The 20,000-nt window shown below is 38.4% G+C and overlaps 1 protein-coding gene across 3 annotated transcripts in view; it reads left to right on the forward strand.

Moving 5' to 3' along the window:
- Window positions 1-20,000, forward strand: part of MEIS1 (Meis homeobox 1) — a 139,871-nt gene that overhangs the window by 114,093 nt on the left and 5,778 nt on the right. For all 3 annotated transcript variants that reach the window (XM_028496858.1, XM_028496859.1, XM_028496860.1), the window contains exon 9: window positions 885-961. In XM_028496858.1, the coding sequence (XP_028352659.1) occupies window positions 885-961 (77 nt within the window). The remainder of the gene's footprint in view (window positions 1-884; window positions 962-20,000) is intronic.

The following is a 20,000-nucleotide window of genomic DNA, read 5'->3' on the forward strand; positions in this document are numbered from 1 at the left end:
GCATCGGCAGGCGGACTCTCAACCACTGCGCCACCAGGGAAGCCCCCTAGATTTCATTTTATTATCTAATCCTGTAATATTTTTTTATCCACTCTAACTCCTGAGGCTTTTTCTTCGCACGCAAAATGTGCTGGTCTTTGACCTTACATTGGCCAGTGTTCAGATTCCCAGCATATGTTGACATTCAGATAGGGAAACCAACTTTGGTAGAATTTCATTTGTTTGTGCTTTGCAGAAGAGCTAAAATGAATAGTGTGTGTGTGTTTTTTTTAAATACACCCACTTTAATTTTGATATTTGCGTCCAGCAACGTGGTGTTTTGGGAGGAGAATATCATGTTAACAAGGTGCTTAACTCCTGGGGACCTGAGCTGAGCTTTTTGGTCCAAATGATTCAGCTTTAAAAATCTGTGGTTCTAGAAAATATTACGTCAAGGTGGTACACTTTTGTACGCTCAAAAAAAACTTGTTATTTTAATCCCATAAAATACAGTGAAGATCCTACTGAATTTTGTGTTTGCAACAAATAAACCTGTTAAAGAATAAACTCAGTATCAAGGGTCTGCAAGTATCCTAAGTAGCTGTTTATACACTTCACTAATCTTGGTAATTGGCTTGTCTTTTACTGCCATTAATTAGATGATGTAGTATTCCATTAATAAGAGTAACACACCTCAGCATTTTTACCTTTAATTATAGACCTCACTAGACTCTTAGGTTATTGACAAAATAGCCTAAATATTGCCGGAAGTACACATATTTTTTTAATAGAGCATATGTGTTTATTATTGAATCCCTCGCACCGAGCGTTGCACCTGACATGTGATGTGCACATTGTGTATCCAAAGTGTTGGTGCACAACCTATCTTTTTTGTCCTCTTTCAGCACCCTTACCCTTCTGAAGAACAGAAAAAGCAGTTGGCACAAGACACAGGACTCACCATCCTTCAAGTGAACAATTGGTAAGTAATTTGGCTTTGTGTTTACACACAATCTGCTTCCCCCTCTGGTGGCCTGCAGCTAATGTTTTGCATTAAGAAGACACACCCAGTTTTCCCTGGTGGCTTATTGATCCAAAGGTGAGAACACAGTGTTGACTGGTGGGTGAAAGCACTTGCTAGTATAGAAAAGAAAACAGTGTATTGCTTTCCACCTCCTTTATAAATTGACAAATTTTAGGCATAGTATATATTAGTGTTTAATTCAGGTTCACTATGGCTCTGTAAATGTCTCTCTCTGTGACCTTTTCTTTTTCTAACTTTTAAGAATAATCAATAGAAAGAATGATATCCTCTTTTCTATGAAACAAGAAAATCCACTATCACATACCTGTCAGGTTTTAAATTCACTGAATAACTAACTTCAGTTAGAATTTGTTAGGGATATGCATTCCGGGATGGGCTCTCCTTTCTTCTTATCTCCCTATGGAAAAAAGAGAAAAAATGTATGTTTCTACTTTGAAGCTGTTCAAAACTTGATGTATCTTAGAGCTGTGCAATAGTGTTTCTAAATAAATGTGTGAACTCCTGATTTTGGGGAAAGCTGAGATTATGTACCAAGTACCAGCCAAACAATATTCTGACTTAATGTACAGTGGTGTGGCAAGGAGCCTTTGAGGAAGTATGATTTATTACCCTTTGTGAGTATGCTGAAAGCCAGGTTCATACAATCACCCAGAGCTAGTGTCATATTTGAAGGGTATCAAAATCCGACCTCCTCTAAAACTAAGTGTCTAATTAATTGTCCTAATATTTTTAGATTAGTGTTTGTGATGGGGAAACCTTATCCTCTTTGAAGTAAAATCCAGAAAAGGCCCAAAGCCTGGTTGGGGAAAGAGGAGAACTGAGAATGCCAGTTTGCAGACAGAAGTATTTCTTTCTTTTCAATACGTGTCAAAGATTAATATTACAGAATCTCTGATTACATGGCCTAATCCATTTTGGTGAATAAATTTGTTCCTGATGTCCATTGCACCTACATTAACAGACCCTTCTCTGTTAGAGAGTCTGGGAGCCTTTGGGAGAGATTTCAGATATATTAAGCCCCATTACAGAAAATGTAATTTCTGTCAATATAATCCCATGTAGTCTTCGATTTAGTATTTTAGAGATAACAAGCTACTTACAATATATTTGCCTTTGGAGGATTAATTTACAAAGTGCACTATCTTCAAGACACAGACAGACTCACATAAGCATTGCTTGTAAGGGTTATCAATTTCTATGACCTTACGGCAGCCTTGGGAGATCAGTTTTTGCAGCCCTTTTAGTCAAGTGGATCAGGAACCAACGGAAGACATACTATACCTGAGTGTGTTACTAGGAGTCGTGTGGCTGCTGAGGTTTTTTTGTTTGCCTGTTTTTACCTGCGGCCGTATCTTAATTTTCAAGACTCTAGAGACTATATAATTGAACTTTGTCTTCCAAATTGTTCTGGACGATATTATAGAGCAGACCATCCATTCTGAAGGCACACCTAAATTCCTAAACGTTTAGGAAGGCAATGGGCTGCCATTCAGGTGATCTACCACACATGCTGTCTCTCTTCCTCCTCAGTGCTGCTAGAAAGCTCCACCCACAAACATCGTTACCAGAGCACAGATTCCAATATAAGCCGCTTGCCACAGGTAGAAGGCATTATGGGATATTTCCTGTGGCTGCCCGGCCAGGCAGGCATTCCTGTGACACCAAGCTGGATGCAACTGTTGTTTCCTAGATTCTGTGCACAGTGATCTCGGTTTTGCAATTAAGAGGGGGGAAAAAAGGACTTCAAAAAAGTTATAATACACGCCAGATAATAATTTTTCAACATAGATGCAGACTTTGCCCTAAACTTCACAATGATACTCAATTCTGCACAGGCACATAACTTGAAAATCACTTTTACTTATTACGTGGGATGTAAACCCAATTCTGTGCTCATCTGGCACCGTGTAGTGTTCATGCGCTCTCGCTTCTGTGTATGGAATTAGAAGTGACCTATGCTTGCACTTCATTGCTGAGCATTTGGCAACTGTTTCAACTCTACAACAAATTTGTTTGTGGTAGAGAGTTACCCTCCATTAACTAAAAGTTGTAATAGAAATTGTTTCTCTTAATTTCGGTGAATAATGACATTCCCACATTTGATTTGAGTTTTTAACAGTATATTAATTTTAATCCAGACCTTCACCTTTTAAGGAGCTGATAATAGATTTCTTTTTCTTTGGGCTTTGAGTTGGAAATATGATGGAAAAATGGGGAAAACCCAGACGGTACTGTATTGAAACCCAAGATGTGAGAGAATCTTAAAGATGGCAGACTTGAAGATGAAAAAGCACAACTACCAAGTGGTTTTCATTTTTCTTTATTGTAATAAAAACATCACACAGAGTCTTTTTGACAACCTGTAAATATTTTTCCTATATTGAGCATCAAGCGCATGTTACTTCATTCTGGAAATAATAATTAAAAAAAAAAAAACCAAAAACAAAACACTTCATGAGTATTTTAGCATTTCCCCTTCACTTCATTTAGACACAACATTTAAAATGTGTTTCTTCCTTTTTGGATGTTTAAAGACTTGTTAACACACATGTACATTTTGTATGAACTGAGTCACTGTTGAAGAGATTTAATAAATGCTGAAGGGTGGGTTGGGTGTAGATCACTCATAATTACTGGCAGTAGTATAATGTATTGAAATACACAGTATGAAAGTGAAAAATATAAACTCTTGTCAGTTGTTAGCTTGTCAAAGAAACCCTGGCTGATGCAGCTGGAAGTTAGGTTTTGACAGAAAAATGAGATGAGAAAAGTTTGGTGCGTTGTAACATTCTTTCATTCCATCGCTGAACTAATTTTATGCGTCTTTAATTGACGTAAGTAATATATACTACTTGCCTTGGCTGACTAAGGACAAAGCAGATGGGATTTGGCGGGGAGAGGGGATCACAGGGAGAATTTAAATGTAAAACAACAAGACAGATTTGATTAATTAAGAGAAAACTTGGATTAAAAGAAATAACTGCTCTAACTCATATTTGGTCTACTTGTCAGTAACAACAGAGGAGTATTCTTAAAATGGTTGGTATTAGTACTTGTAGGAATTGGGTTCTGGGATGGAATGTGACATTTATTAGATGAGACATCGTAGGACAAGTCTATGCCAACACATTTTTTGAGAATTGAGGCAATTAGGCAAATAATTTGGATAAAAAAATTTTACCTAAATTATCCAGGTATTTGAGGTAACTGCATGTTTTTAAAAATCAACCTCCATAACTAATTGCCTAAATATTTCAGTCTAGCATGCCATGGTAGACTTTGACTTAAAGCATAATAATTTTTGAAATACAATATGTGCCATAAATGTATGTATTCTTCTTCCTTTCCTCCCTCACTCCCAATTATGATTTGAGCCAAAAGTGATAAATAATAGCATTTGGTGCTTTTGTCTTTTTGTTTTTTCATTGTTGTTGTGGTTGTGATAAATACTTCTGTTATATCAGTGCAAAAATATTACTAATATGTTGAATGTCATTTAAGTGGAAACTTCTTAAATTTTAAGATTAGATGGTTAGGTGGGTCTTTTAATATGTAGGTAGAACTTTGAAGAAAGAGCGCACTCACACACACACACACACACACACACACACACACACACACACAAAGTCAATACTGGGTTCTTTTCTCTCCCGAATACACCAAGTTTATTCTTTTATATTGAAAATATGAGTGTAGAATGGTCAAATAAAACTCCCTTATATGTTTTCACAGCCATGTTGCAGACTTGGGAATTCCATGTGATGAAAACTTGTGCCCCCATTGTATCTTTCTTGCTGGATGCCTCAGACACATCCTGCCTCAGCAGAGTTCTAGCCTAGGGTGTATTGAATAAATGTTAGTTTCTTTGTTTACCCCTTCTCATCCACACACTTTCCCATTAAGGCCTAATGTTCCATGATTACTTCTTTACCCTCTCTGAGAAGGCAATGGGTCTTAGGTGCAAAATACATAGTTTATGTGAAATACAGTATGTATGTAGACAGAAAAGTCACTTCCCATCAATAGGATGCATAAAATTCCAGGGAGCATCCGAACCTCCGCGGTGACACTTTACAGAACCGTCATAGCTCTTAAAGTTCTCAGATTTAGTACATATACCAGATTTTCCTAGTTTCTTCATTTATTGCCTTCAAAACTGCAACGCATTCAGCCATCACTTCCCATTTATTACCAGTGGGGGGAAAAGTATGTCATCCTTGGAGAATTCTGCCCCTGGCAGGTAAAAATGTAAACTTATTAAAAAAAAAAAAAGATCACCCTTGTTATAATAAACAGATTCAACTATAAAAGGTCAAGTTTCTTTCTGAGTTATGGTAATAATGTAGCAAATACTTTTATAAGTAATCAAAGATTCTATAAATATAGGTACCTGTGTAGATGTAAATGTTAAAACATTCACAAATTATCCTTTCAACTTCTGAGATCTAAAAATCAATAGGGGGTCATGCGGTTTCATAGAATTGCTCTGCTTTTTCTTCCAACATAATTTAATAATACATTTTACAGATGTTGTTTAAACATTAGGCACAGATTGTTTTGTCAATAAAACTAAACAGAGGCATGACACAAAAGCAAGGAAAACAGATGTAAAAAGAAAAAACAGTGCACCAAGCAAGGAGTCCTGGGTCATTTGTTTCCTATTCAACTACAAAATGAAAGTGCAGGGTGTATAGTGATTTTCCTTGCCTAGGAATCACCTAGGGATGGAACCACTTCACACACAAGAGGTAATTTTATTAAGTAGGTGGTTTAACTTCTGCCCTTGAGAATTTAAGTGTAACCTACATTTAAGGTAGACTTCCTAACTGATCAATGGAGTAACAGGTGCAGTATTTTTAAAAGAAGAACGGAGAGAAGGAGAAATATAAATAGAACAGCTCTCCAGCACCTTTCAGAATGGGTTGTTTTTCTCCAGGCCACAGTTAATTGCTATGCTTTTTACCTTGAGTGTCAACTCTAATAATATTACCTTTACAGGCCCTTACTCTAGGCTTAGATTAGAGCAGTCAGTAATATTCACTAGATAAAATACTGTCTAGTTGCTCATGAGAAAATATTGAAATCAGTCAAAAAATGTTTAGCTTGCATATTGCCTGAGACAGAGCTGGCAAGGTACCAGACACGCAGGGTATTATTTAGGAAAGCTGAGCAAATAGCTTGCAGGGAAAAGAGCTGTGAATTTTGAAACCTTCAGGTATTGTCATGTCAGAGAGTCTTAGGAATTCAAAGGAGACGCTGCTTTTGTCTGCAGATTTTTAAAAAATTTCCAGCAAACAATCCTCTTTGAAAATGACTCTGCAGTCTGTGAAACACACTTTGTTGTAAGTTTTACTCGCTAAGTTTACTCAGAGGTTTTTTCCCCCACTGTGTTCAATCACATGGTTAATACTGGGAAAGATGGAGTAACTCCTCACGAAAGGGTAGGTGTTGGACCACTGTGCCAGATGGAAAAACCCTGCCCCTTCCACCAGGGGACCCTGAGTCTAGGTGAGAAGAGAAACAGGAAGGGGTGGGTTGTAGGAAGTTGGATTAGAAAGTCCAGACACTGTTTTGTGTAACTGCTGTTTCTCCTCCAGCCAACATTCAAAGACAGTCTCTGAGCTTTCCAGGACAAGAATGTGAGGTCTGAAGCTGAGAGTTGTTACAACCTGAAGATACTTTCAGGACCAGGTTGGGGTTCCAGCGAGGGGCAGAGATGAGTGACTTGGGAGACTGATTCCATCATGAACCCAGTGTTCCTGAATATCCCTTTCAAGGCAGTAAAACCAGTGGCTTGGTGCTTGACTTTGAACATGGTGTGGAGGTCAGCAGGACTCGGTGCAAGTCCTAATTAAGCAGATTTGTTGTTTTCAGTGTCTTGGCGTGAGTGTCCGATCAGAGAAACGGAAAGAACTCCCTGGGTGTCACCCGGCCGGCAGAACAGGAGCTGACTCCCTTGAGGAGAGTGTGGGAAGTGAGGGGCTGAGAGGCACCCCAGTCAAGGGGGAAAGCCCCAGCATCCACAGGTGGCTGAGGAACAGATTCCCCTGTAAGCCTCACGACAACACACAATTTACACAGGGCAAGTGAGGGGAGGGAATACGCAGGGGAAAGAATGTTTGGAGTCCAAACATGTCATCTGTCTTCCCCACTCCTCACCAAGTAGATGTGTGTCCTTGATCAACTCACTTTGTCTCCATGGGCAACAGTTTCCTCTGCCTTAAATGGAAGGGGGGTGCTGAGGAATTGGTGGCAGTGTAATAAGCCTCTTCCAGCCCTGATATTCTAGACGGTGTAAAAACGTGAACTGAAGCAAGGTGAATGTTCTGAAGCTGATTTTGATCCCCATTTTACATTAGAAACGGGGGGAAAACACACACACACACACACACACACACACAACAGGACCTTTGATAAAGAGACAAACCGGACAATTCAGTACAAAGTTGTTACTTTTCTTCATCTTAAATAAGCAAATCAAAGCCCTGTAAATAAAAACTAGATGGAATTAAACATTATCGCAAGACGTGAAAAACATGTGTGCTGTCACTTTCGGATTCATAATAAAGATAAATCAGTTGTTTTTAGCAGTGCGCTCTGAGTCTGTGAAGGGCATGACAGATAATAGGCTCGGAATTTCTGAAGTTATTGTACAGCAAAATTTGTTTTTTCCTCAGGCGTTCAATCTTTTTCCCTAATAATTTTGTACATGACAAACTTTTTAGTTGGTGCATTAACAATCTATAAGTAATGGGTTGTCAGGTGTCAGTTAGATAAGATTAAAAGACTATTTAAGCATTATCCATTTGCTTCTTTGCATGAGTTTTATAGGTCAGGAGAAATAACTTTCTGAATTGTGGTTGTTTGCACATGCTGGTTTTTTCCTCTCTCCCTCCCTCTCCCTCCCTCCTTCTCTCTCCTCTGTCTGTCTGTCTGTCTCTCTCTCTCTTTCTCTCTCCTTTGGCTCTGCTCCAGGGGTACCTGCAAGAACTGTATTATATTACATAACTTCTGCATGTAGGAGCACATTCGAAACTCACACTACGTGCATCAAGGGGACACATGTCTCCGTTGACTTCTGTAAACTCATTTGAGTTTTGAAAATGTTACTCTTTTTCTTCTCAAAGGAAACTTTGTCAGGGGAAACAGCCTCAGTGGAGAGGAACATTGACGTTTTCGGCTTGAGGAGTTTCCTAGCAAGTCAGGTTGAGGTCTATTCTTGTCAAATCTGTCTTAAGTGTGTTTACATATAGTTTGCCTTTCTGGTATTTTCTGCTTGCACAGACCTGATCTCCACCTATTTTGTGTCAACAGTTGCTTGGGCTGGTGTTGGGTGATTAACCATTGAGCACTGGGGCACGGAGCTGTGCCCACAGAGACGCCCCTCTCCCCTCGCACTTACATCACCCTCTGGCTTCAGGCTGCACCTACTTAAAACAAACAGCATTTCTGAGTGATTAAAGAGGCAGCCTGAAATAGTAAAAAAATGGGGCAAATGTTGCCTCCTTGTTGAATAAGACAAGTTTCTCAAAAATGGAGAGGAGCCAGGGGTGCGTGGGGAGGGAGTGTTTCTGAGGGCAAATGTCTTGGAGCTGCGTGGCTTCAGTGTGTGAATGCCTGGAACTTTGGGTAGATTATCAGGGTTTTGTTATGTTTCTTTTGTTAATTTTTAAGGGGAAAGAGAGCATTTAAAAAAAATAACAAAAACACGCCAACACATGGACATATATACATTACCAAATGTAAAATAGGTAGCTAGTGGGAAGCAGCCGCCTAGCACAGGGAGATCAGCTCAGTGCTTTGTGACCACCTAAAGGGATGGGATAGGGAGGCTGGGAGGGAGACGCAAGAGGGAGGAGATATGGGGATATATGTGTATGTACAGCTGATTCACTTTGTTATACAGCAGAAACTAACACACCATTGTAAAGCAATTATACTCCAATAAAGATGTTTAAAAAAATAAAATAAAATGAAAGAGCAAAAAACAAACAAACAAAAAACGCGCCAACAACATGGATGTTTGTAACTTTGGCAAATACAGGGCTGTCCCGTTACATGCCCTCATAGCCTTTGATAGTCTCTTCCTTATTTTATTTCCATTCTTATGAGGCCTTTAAGCCTCTGACCCATTAATATGGGAAATAATTAACTCTATCAGGCTCTTGACACCTGAACAATAACAAATAAACAAAAAACCTTAATCTCTTCCCACCCTTGAGAGCTCCTTTTTCCTTTTACCCTCTTAACCAATGTGGTTAAAGGGCCACAAGATTAGATCCCATCACTGAAGAAGGGAAAAAGTACTTCCTTTTGCAAATACATTAACTCTTTCAGGCCCGTGGGAATTATTGGTCTTGGATTCTAAATGTAACTTAGGTCAAAAACGTATTTCCTGTCATGGGAAACATCTGGCTTACTTTTGATTTGGTCACTATTTTTCAAGAATAGTATACTGGGGCTTCCCTGGTGGCGCAGTGGTTAAGAATCCGCCTGCCAGTGCAGGAGACATGGGTTCGAGCCCTGGTCCGGGAAGATCCCACCTGCCACGGAGCAACTAAGCCCATGCGCCACAACTACTGAGCCTGCGCTCTAGAGCCCGCGAGCCACAATACTGAGCCCATGTGCCACAACTACTGAAGTCTGCACAGCTAGGTCCCGCGCTCCTCAACAAGAGAAGCCACTGCAGTGAGAAGCCCGCGCACCGCAACGAAGAGTATCCCCTGCTCACTGCAACTAGAGAAAGCCCACATGCAGCAATGAAGACTCAACGCAGCCAAAAATAAATAAATTTATGGAAAAAAAAAGAATAGTATATTGCAGAGGGTTGGAATTAAATGCACCATGATTAAAAATATATATCTTTTAAGTTTCCAGTATGTTCTACTTTAGGATGCTGATTTGAATGTAAACTGGTAGTTTTGAGGGTTGTTGTCTAGTTGAAGGGTTTTGTTGGCCTGTATCACTAGAACATCTGCTACGGTTGACTTTATTTGATCCCTAGTTTGGGTCAGAGTTCATATGTACTTGGAAACGGTAGGGTGTAGGAGATGTTGAAAAGCCAATGGAAAGAATTGTATGTCTCCAAAGATGTCAGGTCTCAGCCCCCATGGCTAGTTACCTGGCAGGACTGTTTACAGAAAGGACAGTGCAGTGGGTTATGGCAGGGATTCCCATCCTCAGGGCCAAGTGGGGACTGGAGAGAGTGGCCAGAAAAGGCAGATCAGAATCATTCTGAGCGAATGTAGTATAAAAAAGCATCTTGGGAATTAACTTTTGATTTTTGTCATGCTATTTCTTTTGAAATAGCAAGTAACAAAGGGATAGGAGATTTTGAAGTTTATCAAAAGGAGAATGGATTAAAATTTTAGAAACAATGCTATAGAATGACAGAGTCCAAGTCCTGGATAGGATTGTGTGCATCCTTTAACAGATGAGGCTCAGGGCCTTACAATATTACACCCCTAATTAGAGGCAAGGAGGGCCTGGTCCAGTGTCTCGTGCATTCCACCATTATGTATTTATTTTTACCAGCTTTACTGAGATATAATTCACATACCACGCAATTCACTCATTTAAATGGTACAATTCAGTGGTTTTAAGTATATTCACAGATATGGGCAACCATCCCCACAGTCAATTTGAGAACATTTTCACCACCTCAGAAAGAAACCCTGCATCCTCCCCATACTTCCATCCCCAACTCTACCACAAATCTATTTTCTGTCTCTAGAGATTTGTCTATATTGGACATTTCACATAAATGTGATCACAAAATCTGTGGTCTTTTGTGACTGGTTTCCTTCACTTAGCATTATGTTTTCAAGTTTCATTCATGTTGTAGCATGTGTCAAACTTCATTCCTCTTGATGGCTGAATGATGTTCCATTGTATGGATATAGCACATTTTCTTTATTAGTTCGTTTGTTGATGGACATTTGGGTTGTTTCCATCTTTTGCTGCCATAAGAATTTGGATATAAGTTTTTGTACCATTAGGTATTTTTGAGAATCATAACGACACTATCCCCAGCAAACCTCTGTCTTAGGTTTTACAGTTTACAAATTACTTTCCATAAACATTCACTCACTTGATCATCACAATTCCAGCACCTAAATACTGCTATCATCTCAGAGCCAGTAAGTGGCAGTTTTCCTACTCAGTTCTCATACTCTTCTCACCAGACAGTGCTCTCACTCTTCCTGCCTGTGGCCTGTGTTTTCACTGTGATAATTATGAGCAATGGTGTTCAAAGAAAAGGCTGGCAACTCAGAAGTGAAATGTACATTCTCCAAACTTTCCCCAATGTGACTTCGATGACCATAAGCATTTTTCAAAGATTTGACAAGTTCCAAGAGGAGGTCATTTTGTTGGTTTCATTGTCCTCATTTGAAAGATTTTGTCATATACATCAATTGAGAGATTTTGCCTTTTAGTTTAAGTGGTTCCATTTGTATATAAGGGCCTACACGTTACATATTGATATACATTACATAGAGCTTAGGTTTCAAACTTTGCTAATTGAAACAGAAGTTACAGTGAACATTCTGAGGGATAGACACAGGCCTCCATTCAGGTCAAACCTAATCTATGACCAGGTGAAAAGAAAAAAATCGAGCTAAATTTTGAGATATCTTCCCTTGGCACGAGTAGAGGCTCCAGGCCTGGAAGTTTCTAGTTAGTGAAGGCTTGAGGCAAATAAAGGAGAGATTCTAGAGAAAGGAAAGAGCTGAGAGCCACTCCAAGATGGTGCTGAGATTCTAGAACACGGTATGCATGCTAGGCTGGTCACCTAACACAGTATGCATGCTGGGCTGGTCAATTCCAATCATTCAGGGGAAATTCTATTTGGGAAAATAGGTGCATGTTTGATCAATAGGGTAGCCCATACACCCCAATTGCACGGGACATTCATGGTTTATGCCTGTTGCCCAGCATAATTATTAATAATGTTCTTTTTACTCTCAAAATTGTCCCAGTGTAGATGATAAGTTATCTGGTCATCCTATTTACAATGGAAATTGGCAGAACATTAAGATTTGTTTTAAATAACTGTATACTTATTCTGTAATGTTTAAGGGATGTTTAGTTAGATGCAATTTTATTGAATTTTGTGAATATGGGAAAATTAGAATTTATATGAAAAATGATTCAGCTTAAATCAAAGAGATACATTTATTCTTTGAAGATATTATTATTCCCATTTTAGCTTTCCATTAGTAAAGGAGGTTTTTCTAGATTATCCTAGATTATCCTATTGCTTAATCGTGCTAATAATCACTTTAATTTCATATACTTTAAGTAAACCATATTTAAAAAAATATTTATAAGGTTATACAAAATCAAATTTGACAAATTGGCACATTTAAGTACATATTTTATAAATGCCATTTGGTTACCTATGCTTTATATGGATACTTAATATACGTATAACTATTGGGTATTTCTTATGCTAGGTCTATGATACATCCCTACAATTCTTTCTACTGAGTTTAGAGCCTAAGGCTTTAGTGATCTAGAAGGTAGCAAAAGAATTAGAGACTCTGCACTAAGGGAGCCACCCTTGCTTTGAATTCAGTTCAGATTAAAGGATTTAGCAAGCTGAGCTTCTATTTTTTTTAGAGTAAAAAAAAGTCATTTTCCAATTTGCTTGCAAGGAAAACTTTCTGTAATATATAACCAAGTGATGAAGTGTTTGCAAGTTATTTCAACATATAAAGTCCAAAATGAAACTTGGGTTTTGTTTTTACTTTGCATTATATTTTTCAACTAATTAGTGACTTTTTTCACTAGTTGCTTGGAAGAAATTTTATATATTATTAACTTCCTCAACTGTCTTAGCTTCAGTTTTTTTCTAGAGTAGTTTGCCAAATATACCTATCACTTCTAGAGAAGGGGAACCTTCTCAGACCTCTGATTGATGGGCTTCTTGTGATTTGAGCAAAATTCCAATATTATGTTTCTAGAGTGGATGGAGAGCAAAACACATGCTCTCTTCTCCCCTCCTGTTCAGTCACCTCCCCCGCCCTCAGACACACAGATGATGTATTGCAGTCCTGAAACTGTCAGATCCTGGAGGAGGTTGAGAAACTAGAAGACAGCGCCAAAAACATGATTTCATTAGGTTTGACTTGAGATTGAATCAACTTTCTTGAGCGTCTTAAAATCATGTTTCATGAAATTTTACTTCACAAAGAAAGGGAGTGTAGAAGAAGGCTTGGACCCTGAAGCCTGCCAGTTACAGATCATTAAATCCAATAAGTAAATGTAAATCTAAAATAGAGAATTCCAACAAAAGATTTTGAAGTCAATTTCTTGTTTAAAAGAACGGAGTGTTATGTGGGAGACAGCTAGAACTCGTTCCCTGAAACGTTTGTTTATAAAACAGGCCTTAAAGTTATTAGAAAATGCTGACTTAAAAAAAATAGTCGGATATATAATTTTCTTTAAGTGACTGTGATAAAGCTGAAAGAAATGCTACATCAGGAAAATTCATGGAAAAAGAAAGAACAAAACTCTGGAATCCAGCAACTACTTTCCAGTGTGAAATTTTATATTTGAAGATATTTCACAAGGCTTAATTCTATAAAAATATTTATAGCAATGAATATAAATAAAATGAATTATATAGCAATTAAATATTATAGTTGCATGTTGTTCATGTTTACCTGAATAAAGAACAGTGCATATAGAAATCACTAGTACTAATATTGATACTTAAGAATGCATGGTATTAATTTTTATTATTATTAAAGTCTATATGTAAGTATTCTTAAGTATACCTAAATAGTAATCAAAATGACTATAATTAATACTTTCTTTAATGGATAGTATAGGTTTATAAAGCATTTTTACTACCATATCCTGTTATTTAATGAAATCTTTCCTTAATAGCTAATAATTTTAGCTTCTTGGGCAAAGGAGGGGTACATATTGTAAAATGGCATCTCTACATACTTAAATGGGTACCTACCATCCTGCCGGCTAGTCACTTATGCCTAGTTGGCAAGAAGCACTATGGGAATGACTGAGAGTCATGTCATTGTTTAGCAACAACAGCATTTTGTCAGAATTTTATTTTTATTTGATTTGATGCCGTTCCATGAGTTGGCTGTGGCACGTTAAAGTAACAAAATATGGGCTCCCCTTAATCATCAGTGAATAAGTAAGGTGGTAAACACTGAGAAGTAGAATTGAGTAAAGGTGAAAAGTCCATCTCTGAAAGTGAGCAAGTAGTTTTTCCTTCCTTTTGTCAGTATTATGGAGAACCATACAAGGAAGACCAAGGGCAAAGCCATGTGGGAAAGTTGCCTGTGGAACTGGGCAGATATACCTGGTGTTTGGTCCTAATGGGTGCCCACTATGATCTGGCCACCCCTCCTGGTTCTCACAAAGAGAAAACTAAATTTAACAATCCAGTTTCGTGGGAAGGAACCAGGGCAGGGAGTGGAGGATAAACTAAAGGACAAAGGTCAACTTTAGAAAGCTGTTCTACCAGATCTTGCTCAGAAAACTATTCAGGTACCCAAAGACGGAGAATAAAAGGAGATAGGTGGAATTAGCAGAATGGGAAAAAAAAAAAAAAGTCTAATAATAAATAAACATCTAGGGGCAAAGACAAGAAAGAATAGAGCAAAACTTCCTGTATTTCTTTTTAGCATAACTCAAGATTCATCTCGCATTCTCCTTGTCTGATTCCTATTTTAAAAATGCAAATGATAAAATTCAGTTTTTAGATGATCCCATGTCTCAGATATTTGAAGGTTTTGCTCCCCTTTCAACCTCCCACTCCCCCTTTATTAAGGGACTTGAGTCCTAAACAAATAATTAGGTAAAAAGAAATACATCTCTGTTTATTTTGACATGGAATAAAGCTCTAAAGCCCATCCATTATCTTCCTTTCCTTTGTAAAACTTTTTGTTTTGAGAAAGGAGACAGTTTGGCCACAGGAAGAAATTCTAATCCATGATTCTATGAGTAAAGGAAATTTAAGAATTCTTTCTCTAATTCAGTTTTCTACCACCTACAGGGTGTCCAGTTCTTAAAAAGTACTTCACAAAAGAAGATTGTGTTTTCAAAGCAAAATGGGATTTTTAAAAACATATACCTTGATGTTTGGAATGAAATATGGAAATGCAAACAGTATATTTCTCAACCTTAAAGGATACTTAACTAAAAGGATTACCTTTTAAAATGCCCAATCTATGGCAAATTTGAGCTACATTCTATTAAACCAAGGTGTGAAACTATTTAATGAGTAAGAAAAACTGTCCTTTTGTCACGTATTCCTGACATTATACATCTGAGTTTTAAGGGCTATAATGTTTGGACATCAATTGTAAAATTGTAAAAGTTTTCCCTTACATTTTTAAAAGCACAGGCTTTTTAAAAAGACCTTATCAATACGGGAAATTCCAAAGATTGTGTGTATTTCATGGGTATATTTCATCTTAAACTATTTTATGGATATTGGAGAATGTATTTTTTATTGTACTTTGAAATTGGAATTTTGTCATTCTCTTTTTTATTTCTCTTAAAAAGCACTGTTTCTTCTTATGTTCAAGCTCTAATATATATTTGTGTATTCATATGAGTTTAAAATAACTATTTTACTGATGCTTCTTGAAATGACAGTGTTATAAGAAGGGAATATGTTCATGTAAGTTTACATACAATCCAAAGGTCTTTTTTGGTCCAGTGTTTAGAAGATTCTTGATAATTTAGAATCTTCTACAATGGAAAGTAAAGCATTCTATCACAGAAGCGGGGAGGATGAGACACAAGGTCAAAGGGCATTTTAGAAACAAACAGCTGGACCAGTTTATTTAAACAGATACAGGGTTGGGGGAACTGACCTCTGTTTGACTTATAGTGGGAGGAGCAAGAATGTCATTTTATTACTTTGCCCAGAAGGAAAATGTTTTCGTATCTGAATTCACCCCAAGCCATCTAAATACATGGTCTTGCTGTATATAGCTGATTCCAAAGAGCATACATATAAGTTGGTCAAGGAAAATCATAAAATACACGAAAGAGAATCAAATGTTAGGATGGTTTTAGGATTGAAAAGGTGATGTTGTTTTTAAAAATAAAATATTTTGCTATTTACTCAGTTATTTTCAGATAAAGATGTCCACTATGACCCTAGATAATAATATATGTTTCATATAAGTATACGAATTATAATTCAGTAACATTCTGAGAGTTTACTGTGTCCCACATGTACTGATAATGTCCATCATCTTGTAACAAATATTGTTTTTACTTAAAGTTTGCAAAAGCAAGAACTTCCAAGTATACTTACTAATGTGGTCAGTCAGTTCGGATAAAGTGATAGGTGTTCTTAGGTTTTCAAGGTTTTTTTGTTTGTTTGTTTGTTTTTGTTTTTTGTGGTACGCGGGCCTCTCACTGTTGTGGCCTCTCCCGTTGCGGAGCACAGGCTCCGGACGCGCAGGCTCAGCGGCCATGGCTCACGGGCCCAGCCGCTCCGCGGCATGTGGGATCTTCCCGGGCCGGGGCACGAACCCGTGTATCCTGCATCGGCAGGCGGATTCTCAATCACTGCGCCACCAGGGAAGCCCCCGGTTTTCAAGGTTTTAAAATTTTTATTTAATGAAAGGATTCCCACTTTTACATCTACATCCTATAGGTGGCCTACATCTGTGTTGTCAATAACAACAAATGGTCATTGCCACCCAAAGACAAGCAAATATCACCTAGTACCTGTGGGCCCTTAACTGAGAAGCTCTGGTGAGGTGTTTGCTCTCTCCACGGGGACCAGAGCGGGCCTGGAGTAACTGCATTTAGTATTGTCCGCTGAAGACCTGCAGAGGTACACAGCCAGACTTGGCATTTTGAGCAGAGAGTGACGGCCCAAGGGATGAGTGGACTCAAAATCCTAGAGCTCACATTCGAGAAAGAACTCGTTAAGAATCACAGATGTTGGGCTTCCCTAGTGGCGCAGTGGTTGAGAGTCCGCCTGCCAATGCAGGGGACACGGGTTCGTGCCCCGGTCCCGGAGGATCCCACACGCCGCGGAGCGGCTGGGCCCGTGAGCCACGGCCACTGGGCCTGCGCGTCCGGAGCCTGTGCTCCGCAACGGCAGAGGCCACAACAGTGAGACGCCCGCGTACCGCCAAAAAAAAAAAAAGAAAAAAAAAAAAAAAAAAAAAAGAATCACAGATGTTTATCCTAGGGCGAAGAAGGGAGAAGCCTATGTGGCATGGTGGCTATAGTTTAAATGTTTGAAAAGCTATCCTGAAGAAGTGAGATTAGAATTGTTTAACCCGGAAGGAGTTGTCCTGGTGAAAGGATTTTAGGTCAGGTAAGGCAGAGCCTTCTAAGGGTTACCTTGTCCGTAGACGGAGTGGGCTTTCCGCTGAGGTGGCCAGGGCTGTATGAGAAAGAGTCCAGCACACAGAGAACAGACTGTGGTGGCCAAGGGGGTGGGGAGGTGGCAGAGAGTCGGAGTGGGAGTTTGGTATTAGCAGATACAAACTATTATATAGAGAATGGATAAACAACAAGGTCCTAGTGTATAGCACAGGGAACTGTATTCAATATCCTGTAAAAGCCATAATGGAAAAGAATATGAAAAAGAACGAAGAAGGGAGAAGCCTATGTGGCATGGTGGCTATAGTTTAAATGTTTGAAAAGCTATCCTGAAGAAGTGAGATTAGAATTGTTTAACCCGGAAGGAGTTGTCCTGGTGAAAGGATTTTAGGTCAGGTAAGGCAGAGCCTTCTAAGGGTTACCTTGTCCGTAGACGGAGTGGGCTTTCCGCTGAGGTGGCCAGGGCTGTATGAGAAAGAGTCCAGCACACAGAGAACAGACTGTGGTGGCCAAGGGGGTGGGGAGGTGGCAGAGAGTCGGAGTGGGAGTTTGGTATTAGCAGATACAAACTATTATATAGAGAATGGATAAACAACAAGGTCCTAGTGTATAGCACAGGGAACCATATTCAATATCCTGTGATAAACCATAATGGAAAAGAATATGAAAAAGACTGTATATATGTGTATAACTGAATCACTTTGCTCTACAGCAGAAATTAGCACAACAATGTCAATCAACTATACTTGAATAAAATAAATTAAAAAAAAAAACCCAACAGTCCAGTAGAGGTTACCCATCTACCTGGTGGGGATATCAGAGAGGGGATTCATGTCAGTGACCAAGCTAGGTGATGGTTAAAGCCCTTTTCAAACCTGATGTGTAATTTTTCCAATCCCACGGATTTAACAATCATGGATTCAACCCCGAGATGGTTATCATGAACTGGTCTTTGGAAATGTGAATATATGAGTGTGAAGGAGGCAAGCTTTGGAATATAGATAACTCAAGTTACTGAGTCTTCTTATGTGTAGCCTTTTCTTTGTCTTTACACACAAGTAGTACAGTCATCAAAATCCCCAAATCTACAAAGTGTTCAGTCATGCTTATTCTTGGACTCAACAGTTGGGTTGTTGCCAGTGGTGATTGGCTCAGAACCAGCTCATGTTTAGATACCTATTTAGTCTGGAATATTCTAGATGGGTGGCACAGTAGCGGCCATGCTGTGGTCAGAACATTGTCGGGGGGCGGGGGATGCTTGCTACCGTTTGCCAGCTCTGTGTCATTCAGCAAATTATTAACATCTCCTGGGTAACATGTGACCTCAAATAAGTCACTTAATTTCTCGGAGCCTTGGCTTCTCGTCTGTTAAAAAAGACTCTTCCTATTTTTAGATAAATATCCATAATATATTATGTTTTTAAAAGGGCTTAAAAAAAATGTTATCAGAGTTCCCTCCAAGAGAATGCAGATTTTGAATAGTACCATAGATAAAGAGCCATTTTTGCTCTCTTACCTATGTTAGTTACTATGAAAATTACTTCGGGTATATGCAGAATATTAATATTAAATAATTTTCTAATTGGTCATGCAGTGAAGGCAGCTAATGAAAAAGCAGATTTTTCTTTTCACTTTAATTGGTTATTTCACATGGTGTTTGTGTTACACCTGTGCTTATAATGAGAATGGAGAATTAATCTAACCTGCTCACATGATTCCAATTTTCATGGTTTATACAAGATAATGATAACCTGATTGGCAACACAATTTGTTGTAGATCTGTGTTTTAAATATTTTTATTAGCAGTTCGGGGACGTCATATACAAGAACTGATATAATATATGTTGCCAATAAGAGTTAGCATCAACGAGTATCCTTTTAGTTAGATTCCAGTTTCATTAGTTATTTTAATTACTTCTCAGATAATGAAAGCACATAAGGATATAGATGTTGAGAATCTTAAAATGTCATGAAGTATGCATTTTTATTTAAAAAAACCTATCCCTGTCTGTTTAATGGTTTGTTTTTTTAGGAACTATTTCCCTTCCTGAAGTGGGCAGACTTACCAACTAGAATTCATATTGGACTGTGGGTCCTTTAATTATTAACAGTGCAGTACTAAACTTTTCATTGTATTTTTTATTTGCTGCTCATGTCCCACATATTCAAATCTGAGTTGAGAACTAAAAGCAACTTACTATTTCAGAATCTAATATGTCCTGTTCATTTTCTGTATTTGATATGTAATTCTTAGTATTACGAGGTACAAACAGATCTTAAGAGTTAGAAATATCATGAGCATGGCTTTGGAGAGTTTGTACTACCACTTGTTAAAATTTTCAGTGGCTAGCCACTTTTTTAGGGGCTACAAAAATTATTTTAAAAAATCTTATTAAGACACTGAAGTGACCTACATGTCTTAAGATGTTTATTATACAAGTTCAGGACTAGCTGGAGAAAGCAAGATTATAAGTACAATTACTGTATAGCCGTGACCTCGCCTTGACCTCAGACTTTGCATAAAGAAAGAGCGCGCGCGCGCACACACACACACACACACACACACACACACACACACACACACAAAGCTACCCCAAGAAATCTCTACCCAGAATGCATTTTTCTGAAGTCCCCAGCAGTGTGA

This window comes from Physeter macrocephalus, chromosome 12, assembly GCF_002837175.3.
Source record: "Physeter macrocephalus isolate SW-GA chromosome 12, ASM283717v5, whole genome shotgun sequence".
Lineage (NCBI taxonomy): Eukaryota > Metazoa > Chordata > Mammalia > Artiodactyla > Physeteridae > Physeter > Physeter macrocephalus.